General features: G+C 48.7%; 1 protein-coding gene and 2 long non-coding RNA genes across 3 annotated transcripts; all 3 read left to right on the plus strand.

Annotated features, from left to right (window-relative positions):
- The first annotated feature begins 1,701 nt into the window (after window positions 1-1,701).
- On the plus strand, window positions 1,702-2,307 carry LOC144313926 (uncharacterized). Its single transcript, XR_013379574.1, has 2 exons — window positions 1,702-1,958; window positions 2,124-2,307. It is a non-coding gene; the product is annotated as an uncharacterized LOC144313926 (long non-coding RNA).
- Window positions 2,308-6,681: 4,374 nt separating this feature from the next.
- On the plus strand, window positions 6,682-13,961 carry LOC144313923 (natural cytotoxicity triggering receptor 3 ligand 1-like). Its single transcript, XM_077897344.1, has 2 exons — window positions 6,682-7,323; window positions 13,477-13,961. Exons 1-2 carry the CDS (start codon window positions 7,012-7,014, stop codon window positions 13,627-13,629), a joined length of 465 nt encoding a protein of 154 aa, XP_077753470.1. The 5' UTR covers window positions 6,682-7,011; the 3' UTR covers window positions 13,630-13,961.
- A 1,155-nt stretch (window positions 13,962-15,116) lies between these two features.
- LOC144313928 (uncharacterized) lies at window positions 15,117-23,086 on the plus strand. Its single transcript, XR_013379578.1, has 3 exons — window positions 15,117-15,405; window positions 16,809-18,867; window positions 20,454-23,086. It is a non-coding gene; the product is annotated as an uncharacterized LOC144313928 (long non-coding RNA).
- The last annotated feature ends 2,829 nt before the right edge of the window (window positions 23,087-25,915 follow it).

Raw genomic sequence — 25,915 nt, forward strand, 5'->3', positions numbered from 1 at the left:
CTACGTTGGTGGCAATCCATCCCGCAGCCCTGAGCACCAAAGGTGTCCGTGGCCCTGAGCATTAAGGTGGCATCCACAGCCCTGAGCACTAAGGCCATGTCCCTGCCCTGAACACTAAGGTGGCATCCGCGGCCTTGAGCACTAAGGTGGCATCCAAGGCACCCTGAGCACTAAGGCCATGTCTGTGGCACCCTGAGCCCTAAGGCGGTGTCCACGGCCCTGAGCACTAAGGCCATGTCCGTGGCCCTGAGCACTAAGGCGGCATCCACAGCACCCTGAGCACTAAGGTAGCGTCTGCAGTACCCTGAGCACTAAGGGTGTCTGTGGCCCTGAGCACTAAGGTGGCATCCACGGCTCTGAGCACTAAGGCCTTGTCCACAGCCCTGCCCGAAGCCTCTGGCTTCAGCCTGGTGGACATTCATTGCCCATGGCAAACCACGGTTCGGAGGCACTATTTTGTTTCTGATAAATTTTCTATATTCCTTGGAGAGAAATAAAGCACTGTTGTGATTGATTTCTGGCTATGAGTTTGGGCTTAATATAAAGAATCTCCGGGAAGTCATTGAAGCAATCAGCACATGCAAAATGGTGGCAAAAACACATTAGATTAACAGCTCATCCCCTCCAAGGATGCTATCAGAGAAAACAGCTGTAAACATGGCATAAATTCGATTCAAGTTAAGCACAGCAATCTAGTTCAGGCTATTGATCTCGTCCCTAATAAATTAGTGGGTGAATGCCTGGCTGGGCCGAACAAAGGTTGTTGAAAATTCCTCACCTATAAACACTTTTGAATGATTCCCAACCCTATTTTCCTGACCTGATTTTATAAAAAAGAGCTTAGGAACTAATTCCCAGTTATCCAGGCAAAGGTTTGGTGTTAAAAGAAAGCAGTGCTTTTAACACCAATTAATGCACGGTTTATAGGGTCCCATATGGCGCACACGCCGACGGAAGAAATGCACGGATTAAAACAGAGATGAGACTAAGCAGAGGCAATAAGTAAGAGACCCTTTGCCAAATGAAAATGCGTGCGTACTCGGTGAACTACTTCGAGGCAGGGGCGAGATTTTCAAAATATATGTGCGCTGTCGGTTTATCTGTTATAAAAATAAATTTGGTAAAGTCTCATCAATGAAATGATCTTGTAGGTAAAAAAAAAAAAAAGTACGTCCTGGTCTATGCTAGATTCTTCTAGAAAATGAACAAATGCAGCTGTAAATAAAAGAACAATATATAAAGTTAGATGTACAACAGTACTTACTCTCCAAATGTGGCCTTCAGCAATTTATTGACTACTGAAAAAAACATATGACAGCGTGAAGCCAGCAGGCCGCAGATAATAGACTATCTGGAAAGAGGATCCTTTATTCCACACACAGCAGCAGCTGATAAATGGCTCTAGTGTCGGTGCTCGCCGGCGTCTCCTCTCCCCCCACCCCGACCCCACGTCCCTGGGATCGGAGACTAATAGCCCCCCAGGAGAAGGTGGCTTGACACAGGCCCTTTCACCGGAGAGAACGCCCCCATCAAACACCTGTCAGGAGCTTGCGCCGGGGACCCGGGGAGAGCTCGTCGAGCATATACCCAGACGCGTGGTATTTTCAGCAAGAAAAACAGGGGGAAGGAACACAACCCAGGGATTTATTTCTGCAGAGGGGAGACGCTTAATGATCCTGGGGCCAGAGGGTAGCCGGGGCCTTCGTGGTGTAAACGTCCTCTCTTCCCACATGCCCCCCCGCCCCCCGCACGGTGGGATGTGTCACAAGGGGTTCCCACGGTGACTGGGAGGCTTGCTTCTGAACCCTGTCCTCGGTCCTCGCGAGGCTTCTCATAACCCTGGCCTTTGACCAGAGGGAAGGGAGGCATCAGCGTCACACGTGCCCAGTGACATTGCGTCGCCGGGAGCGTCTTGTGTCCGGAGGGGCTCCGTGGGTGCCTGAGTATGACGCCAGCAGGTGCTCAGGGCCCTGGGGACAGGCACCCCACAAGCGCCCTGGGGGGCAGGAGCACCTCCGAATGGGCTGCAGGGGGGCCCACCTGCACAGTCAACCCCCTGGCTCCATGCCCCCACTTTTTTAACAAAAGATTTTATTATTTATTTATTTGTGAGACACACAGAGAGAGAGAGAGAGAGAGGCAGAGACACAGGCAGAGGGAGAAGCAGGCTCCATGCCGGGAGCCCGACGCGGGACTCGATCCCGGGACCCCGGGGTCACGGCCTGGGCCGAAGGCAGATGCTTAACCACTGAGCCGCCCAGGTGCCCCTGTGCCCCCTTGTTAGGAAAATAAATACCCATGATTTCAGCCAAGTCCTGCTTGTCTGCTTGTCTCTAAGACAAGACGTCCGGCCTCTTTCAAAGGCGACGGGGAAAGACGGGGATGGTTCTGGGGCCGCGCGGGTGTAGAGAGAGGCCGCGAAGCCATTTTGAGGACGGGATTTTAGCGCCATAATGAAGACGGATGGCAATTAAGGGCTCTTGAATCATTTAATAAAGAGAGGAGATTAAGGGAGGCGAGCACCCCTAGGAAATCAGCGGAGAGCAGTGAGGTGGTTAATTAGTGGCAGCGACCATGCACTGGGGTGGACTTGGGGAAGCGCTGCCCAGACTCATTCGGGGATGATGGGCTTTTTATTACCTGCAGATGGGAGTGATGCGGGGAGGGGGGGGTGCTGGGAGGGGAAGAGAGGCGAGACCCAGCCCCCTCAGGGAGGCTGCACACTCACTCCGGGATCCCTCCCCTGGGGACCAAGGCCCTGGCCCCGGCCCTGGCCCGGACCCCAGGACAGCCTGTGTGGAGGGGCCTGATGCCCCCAACTCGGCAGCAGACTCCCAGGGCCCCGCCGAGGCCCCCCTGCAGATACTAGATCCAAAGGGACACTAGATCCGTCTCCACAGCTGCCTCCCGGGGCCCCACCAAGGTTCCCCTGCAGACACTTGCCTCACGACACCCGTAGCCCCCAGAAGAGGCCCAAGCACAGAGCTCCGAGGGGCAAGTGAGGGTTTGTATGAGGGGACAGCTCCGCCCCCGCGGAGGGCTTACCCCCCACCCAAGGACCCAGAGCACCCCCAGGGCGTGGGAGGGTGCGGGCTGGAGGAAGCCGAAGGCCCGGCCCCTAGCACTGTTGCTGTGGAGAGGGGACACAGGGCGGGCGGACGGGCCTGGCCAGGAGCATCCACTGGGAAAGAACACCCCGCAGGCCCGGGGTGGGGGGCGCGGGGACCCCAAGGAAGGGGCCCCAGGCCAGGCTCACAGCAGCAATGGGGAGCAGCGGGAGTGGCTGATGGCACTGTCGGGAGCCAAATCACGTAAATAAACAAGGACCAGTGAGGCTGGAAGGGCGGCAGGGCCCCTGGACCCTCCAAGAGGTGTGAGGGTTGTCATCATGCAGTGGCCCTGGGGCCACGCAACCAACCATGCCATCTCTGTGGGGTGGTTGCATCCCTGCGAGGAAAGGCATAGTCCGCACAGTTTCCCAAGTGCACCCCAGTTTTCGGGCATGGAACCCACTGCCTGAGGACAGGTTAAGCTCTGCCTTGGGTGGGGGGGTATGAGAAGGAACATTGCCGGCTCCCCCCCAGGCTTGTCTATCCCCAGCTCAGGAGCTCCAGATTCACCTGTCCCCAGCTCGGGAGCTCCAGGCTCACCTGTCCCCCAGCTCAGGAGCTCCAGGCCCGCCTGTCCCCCAGCTCGGGAGCTCCAGACTCAGCTGTCACCGCATCTCCAGAGGCCCCTGGATGGGCGGAGGCTGCTGTCCACATGGACTCGCCCCCCATTCCCCCCTGCTCAGCAGGTACCCCCCTTTCCCGTGCTCCTCTGCCTTGGAACCCGTGTTCCAGAAGCCAGCCACACCCTGTGGGCAGAGGACCTGCTGGAGCAATTGGGGTGGATTCCGCCATTTCCGCCTCCTGTGAGACCCCTGTCTTCAGGAGGCACGAGGCTGGCATCATAGTGATGGAGGATCGTCCAGGCTCTGGTTTGAGGGACTCGGGGAGGCTGAGAAGAATGGTAGGACTCAGTCTATGCCAGCAGAAGTGTGTTCTCTCTTTTAAAATATTTTACTTATTTATTTGAGAGAGAGTGAGCGAGCACAGGCAGCGAGGGAGAAGCAGACTCCCCGCCGAGCAGGGAGCCCGACGAGGGACTCGATCCCAGGACCCCGAGATCACAACCTGAGCCTAAGGGAGACACTCAGCCCACTGAGCCTCCCAGGCGGCCCGAAGCCTGTTCTTGTGTAGCTAAACTCGGCTTCAAGGTAGATGCGCCCCCGCCCTGAGGGACCCGAGCAGCCGAGGGAAGGGCGGTGCGTGCACCTCGGAGATGCGGCGCCCAGAGCAAGTTTACGCCCGCCCCCTGCGATGGTTTGAAAACATGCTTTTCCCCAAGAATAGCACGAGCTCAGCCCCACATCCGTTTGTAGGACGAGGGTGGACGGACGCGTGGGTCTTGGTGGAAACTGGTCTCTCATCTGATGCTGCAAACCTCCCCTCGCCCTGACGTCCTTGGTTCCGGCTCCAGTTTTTCTTTTTCCTGCTGTGGTTGTGCCAACTGTGGACGGGATCACTTTTTTTTTTTAAAGATTTTATTTATTCATGAGAGACACACAGAGAGGGAGGGAGGGAGAGAGGGAGAGAGACCCAGGCAGAGGGAGAAGCAGGCTACATGCAGGAGCCCGATGCGGACTCGATCTCTAGACCCCGGGGTCATGCCCTGGGCCGAAGACAGATGCTCAGCTGCTGAGCCCCCCGGAGGCCCCGTATCACTAGTTTTCATTCCTGAGTCACGGTTCAATTTAACGAGCACGGCCTGAGCACCGACCCCACAAGTCGGAGGAGCCCCGTCCTGCTCTCCCCGCCCCTGCTCCCTGCACCACAAACGTATGTCCCCGGGGAGCCGGGCTGTCTCCAGCCCTGGAGCGAGGCCGTGCGTCACCGTTTTACTCTGGTTTGAGGTCAGAGGCCCTTGCTTTCTGGGCCTTGTACATATTCAAGAAAATGCATCCAGATCTGTCTGTATATCTGCAGCGAGATCCATTTACCCACCAGTTCCCGCTCTGGCTCTCCTCTAGGCTCCCAGAGAGATTTAATTAATGCGCATTAGCGGAGAAAAGCTTTAAAAATGGGCCATTTTCTAAAGACCGTGAAAAGCAATCTTATATTTCGTGTGATTTCTTTCAATTTTATTTTAAATCAGAATGCTTACATTGGAAAGAAGAAGGAAATAGCTTATGTGCACTTGTGTATCATTGTATTTCGGATAGTTCAAGCACATTTAAACCTCTGATATTAGGTATTTCCCTGGAGTTGAATACTGAATAATCGCAAATTTATATTATGGCTAGGTTACATGCATGTGCTACTGTCTTTGAGCCTCACTTTCAATCTTGCACTGATCACATTTCTGAAGCTTGAATGCTTCTGCGTTATATCTATCTTCCCCTCAAAAAAAAATCTAGAATCGCAATTTTTTGTTGTTGTTGTTTAAAATACTTTTTAGCAAACAGAGAAAGAAAAAGAAAAGCAAAGAGGAGAATGATGTTAAAGCTGCTCTCCAGGCCTCGGCCTCTTTGTCGCGGCGGCGTGGCCCTGCTCCCCAGACCCCCTTTCCCAGGAGCTCCCTCTGATTCTTCGGGAACCATTCGGATCAGGCTGGTGCCCCAGTCGGAAAACAGGAGCCTTCCCAAAGCCTCGGTTGACCTACACGTCTAGGAACCTCAGGGTCCGATCTCCCCTCCCCGCCTCCTCCCAGCTCTTATCAATAACACTTTGCAGAGTTGAGGATTCACTTCCTTCATCAAAGCTTCCCTCACTGGCCTCTGGGAATTGGTTCTCCTTGGGATCTTCTCCCTGGAATGCCTGAGGTCACCCCGGCCGCTTGTCTCCTCTCTCCATTTCCTCGAGGAAAGGAGGGAGGCAGGGTTGCTAACTTCCACCAAACTTTCCAGAGATGGTCTGTCAACCTTATGGACTAGGTATTACTGATGAGGGAGCAGAAGGCACAGGGAGGGCAAAGCACAAGCTGACCCCTTGCAACCCTCGCCCACTTGCCCCATCGTGGGGGTTGGGGGTACGGGTGACATTCCTCAGACAGTCCTGGCTACCCTAAAACAAAGGGAAGCGGAAAAAAAAATGGTTAACTAAGAAGAGATCACAGTCCTGAGGGACCAGAGTCTCCATCAGCTTACAAACATCTTCCTGATTTACAAGCAGACAGCTTACTTACTGTTGGGGCCAGGCGGGAAGGGAAACTCCTCAAGATGGCGGATACGCCAAAATGGCTGAAGTTCCTGTCACCACCTCCACTTGGGATGACAGCTTGAGCAGACCCTTACACCTCTCCTTTGGACTTCCTCAACCGAACCCAATGCCCTTCAAACCCCAGAGGAGGAAGTCACCTTTGGTCGAATTGCAATCCTTCCTTTGCATAGTGAGGGTCACTCTGACTGGTTGGATTGCAATCCTTCCTTTGCATATGAGCCAACCAATAGGAAACCGTTCTGCCTTACAACGTTATGTAAACCCCCTACCACCTTGTCTTGGGGCGACTTCCTCGACTCACTCTCTTTCCCCCGTGAGTCGTGGAACCTCGCCCGAGGGTGCCTGCAATAAAATCTGTTCTTGGACCCTCGCTTGCCTTGGCGGTCTCATTTCCATCTAGTTACTAAAAAAACTTAACATTTGGTGCCGAAACCCGGGAGGAGATCGAGCCCCTGCAACAGCACGGAGGCTCTCTCCTCTTCCGTCGGACTGGAACTCCGCTCTCTTTCTCTGCTGGGGTCACCGGACTCCTTGCGGTGAGTGTTCCCTGGTTTCCGACCCTCTCCCGGGGCGCCCTGTCCTAATCGCGGCCGCGTCAGGGCAAACCCTCCTCCGCCACCTGGTGGCTCCGCGGTTCCGGGGAGTAAAGGAGACGTCCTTACTCCACGGTGACCACTTCTGTAAGCAGCAGCTCAATTCACAGTCGAGGGGACGCCCTCCTCCAAGTCTTGAGCTGATACGGGAAGGAGCCATGGGAACCTCCCAGTCCAAATTCGATTCCAAAACGCCTTTAGGATGCCTACTGGCTAATCTCCGAACTCTGGAGTTAGACCAGGACTTACGAAGGCGACGCCTTATCCATTACTGTACCGTCGCTTGGCCTCAATATCGGCTGAATAACCAAGCGCAATGGCCACCTGAAGGCACTTTTGATTATCAGATACTTACGGACCTTGATAATCTCTGTAGACGCCAAGGCAAATGGTCTGAGGTGCCCTATGTCCAGGCTTTCTGGACCCTGCGCTCCAGACCAGAACTCTGCTCTAGCTGCTCAACCTTTCAGGTACTCCTAGCCCGCTCTCCCCCGCCGACTCTTCCCCACTCCACCTCTAGAGACTCCAACTTGGCCCCTCCATCCCCCCTCATGGAGCCTCCTGAAGATCTCTCCAGGCCCCCTGTAAGGGCCCCACACCTGTCTCCTCCTCCCTACCAACCCGCTCCCCAACAACCTGTGTCCCCGACTCCTTCCTCAATCTCCGAAACTCCAGACCCAGGCCCAGCCTCGAGCATACCCTCTCCAACCGTTCCTCTCCTCCCAGCCCCAGAACCTCAACCACCTTCCAGCCCCCTCCCTTCTCCTCCTATCTCTGCCCGTACCAGATCCAAAAACTCTTCCCCGGACCTGGTCTGCCCCTTGAGGGAGGTTGCAGGGGCTGAAGGGGTTGTCCGAGTCCATGCGCCCTTTTCTCTACAAGACCTATCCCAAATAGAAAAACGCTTAGGTTCCTTTTCGGCCAATCCCGACAACTACATCAAGGAATTCCAATACTTGGCGCAGGCCTATGACCTAACCTGGCATGACTTACATGTCATCCAGACCACCACCCTCACCACTGAGGAGAGGGAACGTATCCAGGCTGCTGCCCGGGGACACGCTGATCAGGTCCACCTTACCGACGCCACAATGGCGGTCGGTGCTCAGGCGGTCCCCGCCGTAGAGCCAGGCCGGGATTACCAAGACGGTCAAGATGGCCGCCGGCGCCGCGACCACATGGTCTGATGTCTCATCGCTGGCATGCGGGCGGCCTCTAATAAGGCCGTAAATTATGACAAGATCAGAGAAATCATACAGGCCCCTGACGAAAACCCGGCTATATTCCTTAACCGGCTGACCGAGGCATTAATTCAGTACACTCGCTTGGACCCGGCCTGTCCCGCGGGGGCCACGGTTCTAGCCACACATTTTATCTCTCAGTCAGCCCCAGATATCCGCAAAAAATTAAAGAAAGTCGAGGAAGGCCCTCAGACCCCCATTTCTGACCTAGTGAGAATGGCATTTAAGGTCTTTAACTCCCGTGAGGAAGCCGCAGAGCTGAAGCGACAGGCCAGACTCCAGCAGAAGGTTCAGCTACAAACCCAGGCCTTGGTAGCAGCCCTGCGGCCGCGGCTCCAGGAGCCAGCAGAGAGGGGGACCCACCCGCACCCCTCCGGGGGCCTGCTTCAAATGCGGGACTGAAGGCCATTGGGCCCGGCAGTGCCCCACCCCGAGGGCACCAACCCGACCATGCCCTCTCTGCCATTTGATGGGCCACTGGAAATCCGACTGCCCTAGCCTCAGGGAATCCTCGGCGCCTCAACGCGGGGGAAGACCCGAGACGGTGAGTCCAGCCTTCCAACTGCTCGGGTTGGAGGACGACTGACGGAGCCCAGCCTCGGCCGCCCCTCTCACCCAGGCCGAGCCCAGGGCCATGCTCCAGGTAGCGGGTAAGTCCAGCTCCTTTCTGCTGGATACGGGGGCTACCTATTCTGTTCTGCCTTCCTACGCGGGACCTACTCAACCCTCACCAGTCGCTGTTATGGGGATCGACGGGAACTCCTCCACTCCTAGGGCCACACCTCCCCTTACTTGTAGCCTGGATGGGTTCCCCTTCTCTCACTCATTCCTGGTGATTCCCTCATGCCCAGTGCCCCTGCTGGGTAGGGATATCCTCCAAAAGCTAGGGGCAACTATTCATTTGTCCCCCTCTCCTCCCTCCTCACCCTCAGCTCGTCTCATCCTATATCTCTCCACTCCATCTACTCCTACCCCGGATCAATTACCCTTCGTGAACCCCCAAGTATGGGATACCTCGGAACCTGTAGTGGCCTCCCACCACCCTCCTGTCAAAATAAAACTGAAGGACGGTTCCAAGTTCCCCTCTAGACCCCAGTTCCCTATCTCCCTCCTCCATCGCCTCGGCCTCAAACCGATCATAGAACGACTAAAGCGTCAGGGACTTCTGATTCCCATAAGCTCTCCCTGTAACTCCCCCATCCTGCCGGTCCGTAAACCCTCCGGAGCTTATCGATTGGTTCAGGACCTCCGACTCATTAATGAGGCAATAGTCCCTCTCCATCCAGTGGTTCCTAACCCTTATACCCTGCTATCCCATATCCCTCCAAGCACCACTCACTTTACGGTGTTGGACCTGAAGGATGCCTTTTTTACTATTCCCCTACACCCCGATTCCTACTTTCTTTTCGCCTTCACCTGGGAAGACCCAGACACACATACCTCTGGACAATTAACCTGGACTGTCCTACCCCAGGGGTTCCGGGACAGCCCCCATATTTTTGGTCAGGCCTTGGCTGCGGATTTACAACAATGCCTCCTTAAGGCTAGTACCTTACTACAATATGTAGACGACCTCCTCCTCTGCAGCCCTGCCCTCACCATCTCCCAGGATGACACCACCTCCCTACTTAACTTCCTAGGGAGCAAAGGGTATCGGGTCACACCCTCTAAGGCACAACTCTGCACCCCTTCGGTCACTTATCTGGGAATCCACCTGACCCCCACCTCTAAATCTCTTACCGGAGACCGTATCCGCCTCCTACGAGAGCTCCAACCCCCTCAGACGGCAGATGAAATACTTTCCTTCCTCGGGTTGGCTGGCTTCTTTAGACACTGGATTCCAAACTTTTCTATTTTGGCCCGCCCCTTATACCAAGCGGCAAAGGACACTCCCCAGGGTCCTCTCACTGATCCCTCTTCGGTCCGCCGCCTGTTTTCCAAGTTAAGAGACTGTCTCACCGCTGGGCCGATACTAACTTTGCCTGACCCTTCAAAACCATTCCACCTTTACACTGAGGAGCGGTCGGGTTCAGCTACTGGCCTTTTGGCCCAACCGGTTGGACCTACTTACCGGATTATAGCCTATCTATCTAAGCAGCTAGACAGCACCGCCCGCGGATGGCAGCCCTGCCTTAGGGCGCTCGCAGCTGCTGCCTCCTTAACTAAGGAGGCTCTCAAATTGACTTTGGGACAACCCCTCGTGGTTTACTCCCCCCCATCGACTTGGGGATCTTCTTAGCCACCGATCCCTGGCCCACCTAACCCCCTCTCATCTCCAACTCTTCCATCTGCTATTCATCGAAAACCCTCAAATCTCCCTCTCTACCTCTCCCCGCTTAAATCCTGCAACTCTGTTGCCTACACCTTCGCCTACCTCTGAACCCACTCACTCCTGCCCGCAGCTCATAGAGGATCTCACCCCTCCCCACCCTGGACTCTCTGATCAGCCATTATCCAACCCTGACCGTATACTCTTTGTAGATGGCAGCTCCTTCCTGGCTGCGGATGGTCGGAGACACGCCTATCCTGTAGTCACCCCAGAGACGGTAGTGGAGACAGTCCCCCTCCCAATTGGGACTACTTCCCAAAGGGCTGAACTTATAGCTCTCACCAGGGCTCTACATCTATCTAAGGGACAACGAGTCACCATCTACACCGACTCAAATTATGCCTATCTCATCGTTCATACTCATTCCGTCCTCTGGCAGGAGCGGGGATTTTTAACCACCAAGGGGACGCCTATAGTAAATGGACCTCTCATTGCCAAATTGCTTGAGGCCCTTAGTCTGCCCACTGAGGTTGCAATCGTTCACTGTAGGGGCCATCAGACTTCTAAAGACATGGTCTCCATAGGAAATAATAAGGCCGACTCAGTGGCCAGGGAAACGGCCTTAAGTAACCCAATATCTCCCATCCTCTTCCTTAATACCCCTCATCGACCTTTCTACTCTATAAAGGAAACTCAAGCCCTCCAGGCCCTGGGAGGAAAGGCAGAAAGTAAAGGATGGATTTACATCGGAGGGAAGATTGCCCTCCCAGAAAACCTGGCCCATACCCTAATTACTGATATCCACCAATCTCTCCATATTGGCCCAAGGGCACTGAACCAGTTTCTCCAGCCCCTGTTTTACTATCCATCCCTACCTAAGGTGATTGAGGCTGTCCATAGGGCTTGTAAAACCTGCTCGGCCGTAAATGCACAGGGAGGAATCCGCAGGCCGGGGCCTAACCATCAGCTCCGAGGCCATCAGCCCGGTGAAGACTGGCAGCTGGACTTCACTCACATGCCCCGCCATAAAGCCTTTCGTTATCTACTGACTTTGGTTGATACTTTTACAGGATGGATTGAGGCATACCCCACAGCCAGAGAGACTGCAGATGTGGTGGCCACAATCCTCATTGAGCACATCATCCCGAGGTTTGGGTTACCCCGGACCCTACAGTCAGACAACGGGCCGGCATTTATCTCCAGTGTGACCCAACAGGTGGCCGAGAGCCTCAACATTACCTGGAAGCTGCACATCCCCTACCACCCTCAGTCTTCGGGTAAGGTGGAAAGGGCCAACGGGCTACTTAAGGCTCAACTCACTAAACTTACCCTGGAGACTCGCCTGTCGTGGCCCACACTGTTACCTATAGCTCTCACCAGACTCCAGGCGTCCCCCCGAGGACCATCAGGTTTGAGTCCCTTTGAGTTACTGTATGGTCGGCCCTTCCTTATCAACCACAACCTCCCGGCCATTCCTCCACCTCTTTTATCCTATCTGCCTTACCTTACCCTCCTCCGGGCCCTCTTGAGAGCCCATGCTGATGCTGTCATTCCGGCCCCGACCGACAATGCCTCCGAGGAAGCCTCTCCACGAGACTTATCCCCAGGGGACCAGGTCCTTCTCAGAAATCTGCAGCCAGGCTCCCTGCAGACCCGATGGACCGGACCTCACACGGTCATCCTCACCACCCCAACCGCGGCAAAATTGCTGGGACATACGGCATGGGTGCACATCAACAACCTTAAACGGGCACCCACAGGTATCGAATGGACCTCCCAGATGGTGGGACCCACCAAACTCCGCCTGGCTAGGGCTCCTTCTCATACTTCTCCTGAGCCTCCCGATCCAAGCGGTAGAATGTGATTGCATGAAAGGCAGCGGTACCTCGCGCTACTTTTCATCTTATACCCACATGCCCAGAACTTGTTACTCAGGGAAGACACCCATCACCTGTACTTCAAGACATGCCGAAGGAACCTTTTGGATGTCTGAACTTTCTCAAACCAGCCGATCCCCTTGCAGCCGGTACCCCAAGACTGGTAAAGTATGCTGGACTTATCTAAGCCATGTGGGCCTCTCTGATGGGGGGGGAGTCCAAGACCAGGCTGGCCAGGAGCAGACCCGACAGAGGGTCATCCACCAACTCCAGACCTCAAACCAGTTGACCTATAAGAGTATTTCCCTTGATGACATCAAGAAAGTTCCCACCACCGAGCAGCTAACGACAGCCCTCCTAAATTCCAGCTATAACTTATGGCGAAATTTCTCCAAAACCGGGGACAGCAACTGCTGGATCTGTTTTCCCTTCTCTACACTCTCTAATATCGTAGGAATCCCTCTCCCAACTAATTGGACGCTCCCCAACTCCACGATCACCAATCAGACAGTCCATATTGGACCTATTGGGGGGAATATACCGATCATTAATTCCTCTAACTCTCTCACTCCTGCAGCTGCCAACATTACTAATTCCTCTCTTCCATACTGCGCCCCCTCGGGAATATTTCTCTCATGCCCCCAGGGCACTTACTGTTGTTTAACTGCTAATGATTCCCTAGACTGCACGTTCATCCTCCTGTCTCCCTCAACCAACATTTACTCCGATTCCCAGCTCCAGTCCACATTATTTCTCCAATACCGGAGAAAAAGGGCTGCCTTTCTCCCCTTTCTGATAGGAGCAGGAATAACTACTGGGGTCGCTACAGGAGTGGCGGGAATGGGAACTTCCATAGACTTTTATTATAAACTTTCCCAAGCTCTGAACGATGACATGGAACGGATCGCTGACTCCCTCACGGCCCTACAGACTCGGGTCACTAGTTTGGCAGCTGTTACCCTGCAAAATCGACGGGCTCTCGACCTTTTGACCGCCGAAAAAGGTGGAACCTGTCTGTACTTAAATGAGGAATGTTGCTATTTTGTTAATCAATCAGGTATAGTTACTTCCAAAGTTAAAGAACTCAGAGACCGAATCCAGACCAGGCGCCAGGGCTCGTCTTTCTGGGGCCTAGACCCCCACACTTGGGTAACATGGCTACTCCCTTTGGCGGGACCCCTATGCCTAATCCTTCTTCTCATCTCTGTCGCCCCTTGCTTGTTTCGATGTTTACAGGAACGCCTGCAAGAACTCACCCGGGTATCTGTCAACCAACTTTTACTTCACCCATACTCTCGCCTGCCCACATCCGACTACCCCTACAACGACGCCCCACCGTCAGCAGGAAGTAGCCAGAGCAGAGTCGACGCCCCCGACACCATTATATAAAACAAAAGGTCGGAATGTTGGGGCCAGGCGGGAAGGGAAACTCCTCAAGATGGCGGATACGCCAAAATGGCTGAAGTTCCTGTCACCACCTCCACTTGGGATGACAGCTTGAGCAGACCCTTACACCTCTCCTTTGGACTTCCTCAACCGAACCCAATGCCCTTCAAACCCCAGAGGAGGAAGTCACCTTTGACTGGTCGAATTGCAATCCTTCCTTTGCATAGTGAGGGTCACTCTGACTGGTTGGATTGCAATCCTTCCTTTGCATATGAGCCAACCAATAGGAAACCGTTCTGCCTTACAACGTTATGTAAACCCCCGACCACCTTGTCTTGGGGTGACTTCCTCGACTCACTCTCTTTCCCCCGTGAGTCGTGGAACCTCGCCCGAGGGTGCCTGCAATAAAATCTGTTCTTGGACCCTCGCTTGCCTTGGCGGTCTCATTTCCGTCTAGTTACTAAAAAAACTTAACATTTTAACACTTACCAATAATCTAACTTCCAGATACCCATGGACTCAATTTCCTGGAGCCCTACCATCACCCTCCCCCCTCAGTAGAGATATTGGGAAACAAAGGCAGAGCGAATGTAAATAAAACTAAATTTCTTGTAACCTACAGCCCCCTTGACAAATACTTGACACGGGAAGCGTCTGATGTTCCTCCTGGAAGCTCCCAACCCTTTGGATGCCTCGCTAGAGGGAAATACAACCTTAGCTTGACAATGGCCAGGCCTCCAGGATCCAGGGAGTCCTCCTTAGCATATGAAAGTCCTTTTGAAAACCTCCCTTTGTCCTGACCTCCCCCAATTCCCAAGTATTTAATCAGTCACCCTTCACACTTACAATGCAGCTCTTTCTGCCCAAGGATCCCATCCCAGTGCTTCAATAAAATTATCTTTTTTTTTTTTTTTTTGCACCAAAAATGTCTCAAAGATTCTTTATGGGCCATTGGCTCCGGACCCCAACACCACTTCAAACCACATCATTATGATAGGCAGTGTTTAGAATGAAAAAGATGTGTGTAAATTATTTCAGGCCACTTTGTCACTTGGTATTAGAAACAGGAGAACAGGCCATATGTAGGGAATAATTTCAAACTGTGCACTGTTTTAGTTTTATTCGTCTGACCTGTAAGATCCGCAGAATGGGAAGTGTTCCAGCCCAAATCCGTCGCAAGCGGATGGTTCATGCTAGATGGTGAAGCATTCTTCTAGGCGTGAATCCTAAAGAAAAGTCTTCAGTGACAGAAATCTCTAAGTTGATATCAAGGGCACGTACCTAAGTCAAACTGGCCAGGGCAGGGAGATCATGAAAAAGCCATCGAGCAAGTGGGCTTCTCTATCAAAGACCGTGTTTCTCTGGGAATCTATCCATCACGCTCCCTGGGAAAGCTTGTCCTCTGACCATGGCAGTGAATCAGAGGCCCATAGTGAATGGCTAGCCCTACCGTGTTCCAAAATTTGTGTCACAATTGGGAGAATATTGAAGCAAGTCAGGTTCCACACAGACTCAAGACAGGAACTCATGCTCTCTTGGGGTGAAGGGAACCAGGCCCATGGAGCTGGAACTGGGTGAGGCTGGCAAGCCAGCCCTCGAGCCTGCTTGTAGGCCTTCCCACATTGGCCGATCTCCGTCTGAAGGAAGTCTCGTGTACTGGATGACATCACAGAGCTTGCTCACCAATGATGAGCTTGGAAAAGGAAGGCAGAAAAGTATTTCTAGATCAGTCAAAATCTGTCCCAAAGTAGCTCTAAGAAGCCGATCTCATTTCCACAGGTACTTCACATTCCAATGAGCGGCCCTGCAATGCCATCTACCGAAGTCACGGAAAGGTCATACGTGAAAGTATCACGCACACCTGGAGTCCAATGTCTCTAAATTCATTAGGAAACCTTGAAATGGAAAGTCGCTCATGTGTGTACAGCCCGTACCGATGAGTACATGGATGTGCATACCCTACTCTAGTCCCTACGTATCTGGCCTAATTGGGGAGAGTGACACAAACCTCTTCCAGATAAAGCCCAGCCCTCTGTGTCCCTCCCCGGGGACAACCCGCACGCTGACCTCAGGACGCAGCATCACCAACACGCCTCTGTGCTTGGACTGCATGTGTTGGCCGCTGCGACAGACACTTGGGGCGCATGTTTGTAGACACACGCCTTGGGAGAATGGCATCCCGCCACAGCACCTTTCTGCGACCTTGCCTTTTCCCTCACTATTCCGTATGTGAAATCTCTTTTTTTTCTTTTCGTATGTGAAATCTATCCCTGTATAGAGAGATGGATAGATTCAGTCCGCTAATTCTAACTTAACATGTTGATATAAAAATATCACCATTTCTTCTATTTCTCCGCTGAAGGGTAAGAATCTGATTTCCAATCATTCCTATTAGAAACAAACACTGAAGTGCCGTTTTTACACGATTCTATTAGGCCCATATAAAAATGTTATTGACAGGGCTAGAATTTTCTAGAAGCGTTGAAGTAGATTCACTATAGCGGCCAATTTTAATATCGTTGCAGAACCGCTCTCTGAAGTGGTTTTACCGAGGCACGTTACTGCCAGTGACTGTTAAGAGCCCCTTTTCCCTGGTCATTTGTGCTAACTCTCAGGATGTCACACATTCTTCCTTGCAAATCTGATTAATAAGAGATGAACTCTCAGTTTTCTTAATTTGCATTTCTTTGATTACCACTGCGGTTTTAATTCCCAATGACTTCCCCACTCACAGGAGCCGGCCTTGCAATTGAGGGATGGTAGAGTTTTAGCTTTATTATCTTGACAGTAAATCTGCCTACATCACCACAAGACTTTCAATTTCCAGCACCATTGACATTCTAGCATCACTACTTCTAGTATCAATTTTCATTCTGCCTTTGCACCTTTGGTTTTCTTATCTTTTTCTTCATAAACAGTGTATGTTGATTCAGCTTGGTTCTCAGTGCTTGAGAATAATTTCTGATAGACTTGTCCTCCCTCCATGTGCCAAAGACATCCCTAGCCATTAGTAAGTCTGGCACCTTTCCTCTAAGATCAGTGGGATAAAGACATCCTTTTTTTTTAAAAAAAAAAAAAAAGACATCCTTTTTTTCCAATGGTCTGGCCATATTTCTAAGAGGAGGACGAACTATACTTTCCTGTGCTGAAACCATCTGTACTTCTTCCTTGGTTCCAAACAGGCCTCAAGACATCACTGTCCTAAACCAAAGGGTCCTGTTCTCACGGGTCTGCAGTTAGAAGCCCCTATTATTGTTTCTCCATCTGTAAAAACAGAATGGCCAGACTCCCCAGTTCACGGACAAGGTCACCAAGAGGATGTGACTTCCAGGTGACCCCATGAGGGGCTCCTCACCCCCTCCCCATTCTTGGAATATGTGCATCGCCCACCATTGCCACAGTGGGAGCTGTTGAGGCTGCAGTGGGAGCTGTTGCAAGGCCACAGTCTTGAGAAAGTAAAGTGTTGCCGTGGCCATATGGACTGAAAGCATGACTGAGCCCAGTTACAGCCCTTATACAAACTTTTGAGATTCTGATGGTGGGTGCGGAGATCTACTTGTCTTGCGGCCACCCAGACGTCTTGCGGCCGCCCAGACAACCTCCTGTGTGAGTTCCCTGGCTTATCATCCTTGCCACCAACCAATCTGGACCAGCTGCCGCCTCCTTCTGTGTCTCCCTGCTGTCCTTGCACCCCCCGCTCCCAGGTGCGGGGGCCAGTGTGTGAATCAACACCAGTTGAGCTCACAGTTCTAATCAGTGACTTGGCACCAAAGTAGACATTGCTGAATACAGTATAATGTAAGGGTGGGTAATGCAAGACACAACCGGCCCTAGAAAAAAAGCCCCACGAAACGGAGAGCTCGCTGGCACACTTCCAGTTGATGAAAGTCCAGTGTTTCCACATGGGAAATAGGCATGGAAGAGAGGTGACTTCCTTTTCCACATGCCTCCTGCATCAGAGCTGTGTGTGCCCATTACGGTGGACTTCAGGGACGTGAGAAACACTCTCCACCATTCCTAACGGGAGGCTTTTAGTGCTCTTTTTAGTTTTGCTCTCCTTGGACTTTTCATGAGTATTGATGTTGGAAGACGGAATAAAACCAGACACAGCTAGTTAGCTTCCATCTGAGCCTTAGAGCAAATAATTGGGCATTACAAGGTCCAATAACATCAACTTGTCTTGTGAAAAATGCTGAAAAGCAAAATCCACCTATAGTAAGAAATAATAATAATATGGTAGGCAGGGGCACAGAGGCTGAATAGATCTTGCCCACTGAGAACCCTGAATGCACCGTGAGTCAGTCTGACCTGATGCACCTGTATAGGGTACGTGTCACCCCTATGTCTGGCATTCCGTGTGCTGGCTTAAATAGCTCCTTTTTGCCCGTTGATATCACAGGTGACTTGGGGGTCACCTCTTCCAGGAAACCTTTTTGTAAAATTCAAATTAACTTAGATGCATCATCTATGTGTGTTCATAGCATGTGGTTCCTGTCACCATAATAACAGCATATGCTTTATTTTTGTTGCTACTTTGGCTGTCTCTGCAACTAATCAATTAGCTCTTATTGGGGAGATTTTTGGATTGTCACTTTGTTTTGATTATAGCATCCAACACGGTGTCTGGCACATAGTAAGAACATAATTTATGTTCGGTTAAAATTGAAGAAGTGGCTTCCTAGCAGTCAAAGAGTCCTCGAAAGTTTCAACAGAACTTGCTGCATATTTAAGGACTGTTTTCAAGTTTAATTAGACGGATCCTTACAAATATTTGTATATGAGATGCTTCTCGGTCAATAAACCACTCAGTTACTTTATAAGCAGACAGTCTCTCTGCTTGATCAGATTTCTGTTGCCTTCCAAGTGTTGATATCACTTACTGAAGACTAATCATTAATAGACAGCTATACTGATTTCATGTCTGCCTGGTCAAAACGATGCCGTCCCAGACTCCATAGCCAGGCGTACTCCCAGGGCTTCTTTTCTAGTCTAGAAATAACTGAAGAGAGGTCATCTCAAGAGATACTTTTCGCTGCCTTTGAAAGAGTTGCCATTTCTAATTTGTTGAATATGGATTAAGTTTAGATTTACATTGAAGTTTAGCAAAGAAGAATACTAATAATGAAGGAAAAAACATGGATGACATGATCAAAACCAGACCCTTAGCCTCCTTCTTCAAAAAGCTATTCCATGGCGATGCTGGTCCCATGAATAGATTTTCTCTCCGACAACAACTGGCATGTACGTTCTGATTTGAAACTGGAAGACTGGCTCTGATTTTCAGGGTCTTGCTATTGTTTGGGGGCATTCTTGTAACCATAATAGTTGGGCTATTTATGAGCCATTGCATTTCAGTAATTCCCTGATACTTAATTCTGAAGGGTTTTGCGAATCTAATGCTAAGATTATTCAGTCCCCTGGAATTACGAGCATTTAGTCTTAAGCAGCATTCAAAGATTTCAAGCTAATGGTTTCTGTTACTGGTTCTGAAGACCCGTCCATATTACGAAGTCTCACCGTGACCCTGGCTAAGAGAATAAAGTCATCGGAGAGAACAAAAGGAGCTTTATGGGGGAAAAAAGTTGAAAAGAAATAATAAATTCTAGTCTTAGGTCTGTTATGATAAGAATGTTGGTCCTGAGCCTTTTTCCCTTAGATCTCAACATACCTATTATAAAGTAATAATAATAGCCAGAAAAAATGTCTCCTTTGCGGTTGTTTGAATCAAATGAGAAAACATACGATGAGATATTTCATGAATATGAATCACTACTGAATTGTTACCATTCTATTCCTTCTACAATTACCTTAAAAGCCCATTTGTAACAGCCCATATTCAGAACTTTCTATTTCAATTTGTCAAGTTTTGGACTGGATGACTATGTCTCTTTTTCTTCTTCTTCTTCTTCTTCTTCTTCTTCTTCTTCTTCTTCTTCTTCTTCTTCGTCTAGAGTAGACTACTCTGGGATGAGTGACACACTTGTTTTGGTTTTAATTAGAATTACAGTTTTATTTTGTAAACAGATATTCCTGGGAATATGAGTTTCAAGTATGAGCAAGTAACCTGAAAAAATCACCAAATATGGTTTAGTCAATGAATCTCCAAAGATGAAATATACATCAGATTAAATCACTTAAAGTTATTCTTAGAAAATGTTATAAAACATGTTTATTTAGGTGTATGGCTTATATAAACTGTCGTTTCTATATAATGATACATTATATCATTATATATGAAGTATTATGAAATTATGAAGGACACTACTTATACTATAATAATTGCAGGCTTTTAAGGGTTAAGATTCCTTTACCACCTAATGCACTTATAATCAATTAAATTTGGCATTTCATAAATCCCGTTCAGAAAAAAAATTATATATTACCAGTAAAATTTGCATTCTATGTTCATTTAAAAGGAAATAGAATCATGAAGTCCCTGATACCCAAGAGAAAATGAGTAGTCTAGGAGTCTGAACTACTGCTATGAGCTGAAGAAATTAAGCTTTTCTTTCTTTTTTCTCTTTTGATTTGCTCTCTTTTTCCCTGAACCTACCAAGTAGTGTTTATCTATATGTGTACCATTCTTGTGTTAAATTTTGGTAAACCAAGATAAGCATTTTTAAACTTCAAGTATACTTAATTAGACTTTATTTGAGGAAATAATGAATTTTTTTTTTATTTTAAAATTCCAGAAGTCAGAGTTCGGGAGCAATTGTAACTTGTCTTTTTATTTCTCTCTCTCTCTCTCTTTGTTTTACATGCCTACACAGCTCACACTGCTACTTGTTAACACAGTCTGTTTTTGTTAAATAAATATATTTTTGCAGAGACTTCTCTACTGGATAGCCAATCTGAGCATCATGAAATTCAGGAAATGTATAGAAATCGTGCTGATCAGAGAAAAAAAGGAGAAATGGAAAGAAAGAAGAAAGAAAGCATATCCTTTCCCAAAAAATGGCTAAGTTGAGCCAGGGGCATTGATTTGTCTACTGCATTCCCAAAGGATTTTCATTACAAATGAATGAAAGCTTGGGAAATTTAATAAATGCTTAGATCTAGAAAACCAGTCTTTTTTTTTTTTTTTTTTAAGATTTTATTTATTTATTCATGAGAGACACAGAATGAGAGAGGCTGAGACACAGGCAGAGGGAGAAGCAGGCTCCATGCACGGAGCCTGACATGGGACTCGATCCCGGGACTCCAGGATCTCACCCTGGGCCAAAGACAGGGCTAAACCACTGAGCCACCCAGGGATTCCCAAGATAACAAGTCTTAATACAGATAGGGACAACCAGCTCTCAATCTGGCTAGTATCCTATTAACTTTTAGGCTACCAGGGATTGGATATGTTTTACAGTTGAGATATAATACAGTATAAGGAAATTTGAATGCCGTGTTAGTCTAAAATTTTATATTTAATAAAATAATTTTCTTATCTTGAAAAAAAAAGGAAATCAATGGTGGCCATAATTTGAAATAAAAGCAGGTCCAGCCAGAGAAACAGGAGGAAAATAAAAATGATATATCATTTTCTGTAACAAAACGTTCCTGATAGCAAACTTAGAGTTTGCCATGGGTGTGAATGCCATCTTTTGCATACGAGCAAAATGAATTCATCTTCATGGATCCCAAAGATCAGCTTTTTTTGTTTGTGAAAGAAGTGGGATCAATGTAGTCTGTGTAATATTTCTGACTTGGGCTCACTATGAAACAGAACAGGAGAAAAGAAGTCCATTCCAAACCATGAAAGTAGCTATTTCCATATGATTGGCAAATCACTGCTTCTCTTTGGACTCAGATTTTTTTTTTTCTCTCTTCAAAATGAGGTTTTGGGCCACCTGCCCAACCATCTCTATTTTCTAAGATCAAAAGGAATAAAACTGGCTACTTTGAAGAATGATATTTAATAATACAGAAGTTAATTATCTGAAATTAGAATAGTTGCAGAAACGGCACAAGATATGTTGTCTCTTGATTTTGGCTTTCCCAACGGTTTCTTCCAAGAAAAGATTGTTGCAATAAATCTAAATAAATAGTATGCAATATCTAAAGCTTAAATAATTGTTAATTTGAATTTAAGTTATTATTTTTTTTAATATGTTCACCAAAGCAAGAAAATCTTTAAGGAGCCAACAATGGCTGGATGCAGGGAAGGAGTTGAGGCCTTCCCATGTAATACCTGTTCCTTTGCATGTAACGGGTATGTGAGGCCATGTCTCCCAGAGGCAAAGCAATTCAGAAAACAATTTGTTTATCCCAAAAATGTGTGTTTACTCTATACTTTATTGCTGTACTGGTATGTGGAGTCTGTCATTAAATAACTAGATTTATGTGAGTGCAAAAATCCACTAGAAGGCACAGCCTGATTTAAATCACAACAGCAAGACTATACATAAAACAATGCCGTGGAAGAAGCAGAATGACAATCAAGACAATCAAGCTTCCTGAGTTCTGAGCCCCAGTGGAAGTGAGTGATCTGCAAAAGGGGACCCAGGAAAGGAGACTTACCCTTTGTCCACGGTATATTTACACTGTGAACATGATATTATTATTGTGAAATTTTCACAAATGAAAACATGAGTCCTGTTCAGAGACTTTTTGTAATGCCTGAGCTGTGCTAACAGTTCCAAATCATACCCTCCTTTAGTAGGTCAGGGATTCATGTTGGGATGTCTGGTGTCATCATCAAAAGAATGGACATACAAAAAATATATACAAAACAAAACAAACAAACAAACAAGAATGGACATACAGGGGTGTCCATATAACCGAGTAATAAAGCAGAAAAATGGGATAGTAAAGAAAATTATTAATCCTGGAGAAGGAGAGGAAAGAAGAGCAAAGGGAACATAGAAAAAGTGGAAGGAATAGAACAAATGGACTGAAGTGGTCACTGTAAATCAAAATGCTGAACAAATTCACTGAATGTAAATAAATGGAATATTCCAACTAAAATATGATGATTCTCTTTTAATCGAGATTGGGAGCCTATCCTGAGCCACTCCTACTCCTAAGTCAGAGGAATCCTTGGTGAATTGGAGGCTACCAGTCTGATGGGGGAGGGTGTCGGTGGGATGAAATGGGTGAGATGTTTGAGGAAACGGAGTCATGAAACTGAAGCCACTAAATGGAAAAATGGGACACAGATCCCCACAGGACTCAGTCACTGATCTCACAGGACCCAGTCAGAGGGTAGAGGTCAGCATGAATACACACCTCTGAGCTGTGAACGTGGCCCTGCAGGACACAGAAAGAGCACAGCGGGAGACACGGAGTGCCCCAGGAGGTGGCGCCTGGTGTTTTCTCCCACAGGACAGCTCACCGCTGGCTGGCTGGCTGTGCTCCTGGGGGGCCTTAGCTGTCAGCAGGAGCTCAGGAAGGGAGGCCCTGCTGGAAGAGACCGAGGCCAGGAAAGAGACTACGGGCTGCAGGAGGTCATGACTCTGAAGACCACTGAGCCAGAATGGTGAGTGATTTGGATACTTTCTTGTGCAGGTGTTATGTCAGCGTTTAATAGATAATGATTAATAAGATAATGATTGTCAGGGTGTCTGACAAACAGCTAGATGTTCTACGTGGAAAACATGAATCTAAGCACAGGACACCTGGGTGGCTCAGTGGTTGAGCATCTGCCTTCGGCTCAGGGCATGACCCTAGGGTCCTGGGGTTGAGTCCCACATTGGCTCCCTGCATGGAGCATGCTTCTCCCACTGCCTGTGTCTCTGCCTCTCCCTCTGTGTCTCGAATGAATGAATGAATGAATGAACAAATATCTTACAAAAAAAAAAGAAAAGAAGAATCTAAGCCCACAGGATAGTTGAGAGAAAAGGACAGAAAGAAGTCGGAATACGCATGCGCCGGTACAAGACCAGCTGACGTACCCATAATAATATCACACTAACCGGAATTTAAGTCAAGAAGTATTACCAGACACGTTATGATAAAAGGTTGACATAACAGTTCAGATTGTCTTTGCAGCTAATGATAGAGCCTCAAAATATATAAAATGTAGAAAGCCAATATGACAGGAAACTTTTCAGAAAGCACATCAAAAATCCCTAGAGAAGGGAGAGAGGAAATTGAATCTACACAACAAAAGAGAAATTTTATAAAAGAAGCTCTCCAATAAGAAAACGAAGAGCTCCTTGGAAAGTCAACTCTACTGTTGAATATACCTATGGGAGAATCGAAAAAAAGTAAATAAAGACATTTCTCCTAAGTATTAAGAACTAACAAAACAATGGCTAATAGGAAGGAAATTGTTAAGAAAGGCAGGGAGCCCGATATCCAATTTATGGGAATTCCAGAAAGACAGATCCAAGAAAGAGTGTGCACCAGTTTCCTATTATTACTGACATCAGAGAACATTTCTTAACACTAAAATACTTCATTTCCAAACCGAAGCTGCACACTCAAGAATCTATTAGGATGAATAAATAAAGAGCACACTGAGGCACCTAATCTGAAATTAGGAGAATACTTGAAAACCTTCCAACGAAGTAGAATACGATTGCTCAAATACTAAAAATCAGAACAGCATCAGACTTCTCACGATGGTCCTGGAAGCTGGAAGATAACACAGTGATGCCTTCAAAATGTACAAAGGAACAGTTTTCCAATTCAGAATTTCAACCCAGCCAAAACATCAATCAGGTGTGTGGGTAGAATAAGGGTATTTTAAGGCGGGAGTTCTCAGAAAATCTATCTCCCGTGGACCCTTTCTCATGTACTAAGAACCATGGCTCCAAAATCACCGGGGTGAGCTTGGAGGAGGAGGAAGACAGAGTCCTGGAAACAGGGCCCCCCACAGGAAAAATCTCAAAGGACGTCTAAGTGGCAAGCCCAGAGATGAACCAGGCCGGGCAGAGAGGGCCTTGGAGCCCAGGAGCAGGATGCAACATTTTAGCAGGCAGATGCCTTCTGGGTTTGGCTGCATGTTTACCAGCACTCCCAGTGATTTCTTACCACCTCTCCCAGTGGAGAGGCTAGAAGAAATGCTGGAAATGTGCAGAGAGGGGGAAAAAAAAAAGGAAGAAAATTTTATCAACTCCAGGAAAAACAAAAGGTTTATAATCACAGAAAAGGAAGGAAATACAATCACCACGAAATGCCAGGCCGAGTCCAGTAAACTGGACTAACTCAGTTAGAGTGAGAGAGTTGAGCTGCTGTTGTGTTGTCCTGGATTTGAATGATGGAAATATGAGTGGGGGGGGGCTGTGTGAAGTAAATCTGACTTTTCTGTAGTAGGAATGTCAATGGAACATGCTTATTAATGCTTAATGGATTAAAAAAATGATTGATGGGGATAAATTACAGAAAAAAAAAATACTAAGAGTAAGGCTGAGATGGCTGGGTGCCCAGTAGTACTTGGCCACACCACTTGTATTTGTTCCCTGGGGCAGCTATGACAGTGGCATGGCCCTACAGCCCTGGCGCCTTCAACAACAGACGTTCACTGGGAGCCCGCAGTCCAGGTGGGCAGGGCAGGTGTACCCGAGGCCTCCATCCCCTCCCCATGTCCTCACATGGCCGTCCCTCTGCATGTGTCTGTGTCCTCATCTCCTCTTCTTATCTGGACTCCAGTCAGATTGGATTGGGGTCCATCCCAGTGACCTCGTGTTACCTTAGTCACCTCTTCAAAGGCCCTGTCTCCAAATAGGGTCTCATTCTGGGGCCCTGGGGTTAGGACTTCCACATACAAATTTTGAGGGACACAATTCAGCCCATAGCATGTGCCCACATGCAACATTAATAAAGTAAAGCTACAAATTTAAGTAGATGCATAGCAAACATGTATTTACTAAATCATATCATATTATACCCTTAAGAGCATGTATTGCACTCTATGGAAATCTATAAAATTGATTTTAAGAGCATGTGCACTGGGGCATTTGGGGTACGTTTTATTTGAACTAAGTACTATTTTAGTAATTTTTAGAGATCCCTCTTCCTTGGGCTGCCAGTGTTGAAATTACATCGACTAAGAAAATCAACGCTGTATTTCTGGTGAAACAACTGGAATCGTAAGGCACCTGTTTACTGCTTTGCGTCCTCCCTGTTTACCCACACACATTCTGAGAGGGAAGGCGGGAGACAGTGACGTGGAACTTGTCACTCGGGGCAAGTGCATGCCCAAGGAGACGGGGCGGGTGGTGGGGGGGACTGACCTCGGATTGCGGGCCTCCCGCCCATCGGTGCCACTGTCTCTCCCAGAATGACTGAGAACAGACAGGAAGTCTCTGCTTCCCCCTCCATCAAGCGGCGGTGATTGGGGTCCCATCAGCTCTGA

Source organism: Canis aureus, chromosome 5 (assembly GCF_053574225.1).
Source record: "Canis aureus isolate CA01 chromosome 5, VMU_Caureus_v.1.0, whole genome shotgun sequence".
NCBI classification, from domain to species: Eukaryota; Metazoa; Chordata; class Mammalia; order Carnivora; family Canidae; genus Canis; species Canis aureus.

Excerpts from the sequence above, each read along its gene's own strand:
- LOC144313923 (XM_077897344.1), top strand. The coding sequence starts at position 7,012 with ATGGGAACCTCCCAGTCCAAATTCGATTCCAAAACGCCTTTAGGATGC. Across the intron at positions 7,324-13,476 it reads CTAGCTGCTCAACCTTTCAG|GAACGCCTGCAAGAACTCAC; the intron begins GTACTCCTAGCC and ends CGATGTTTACAG.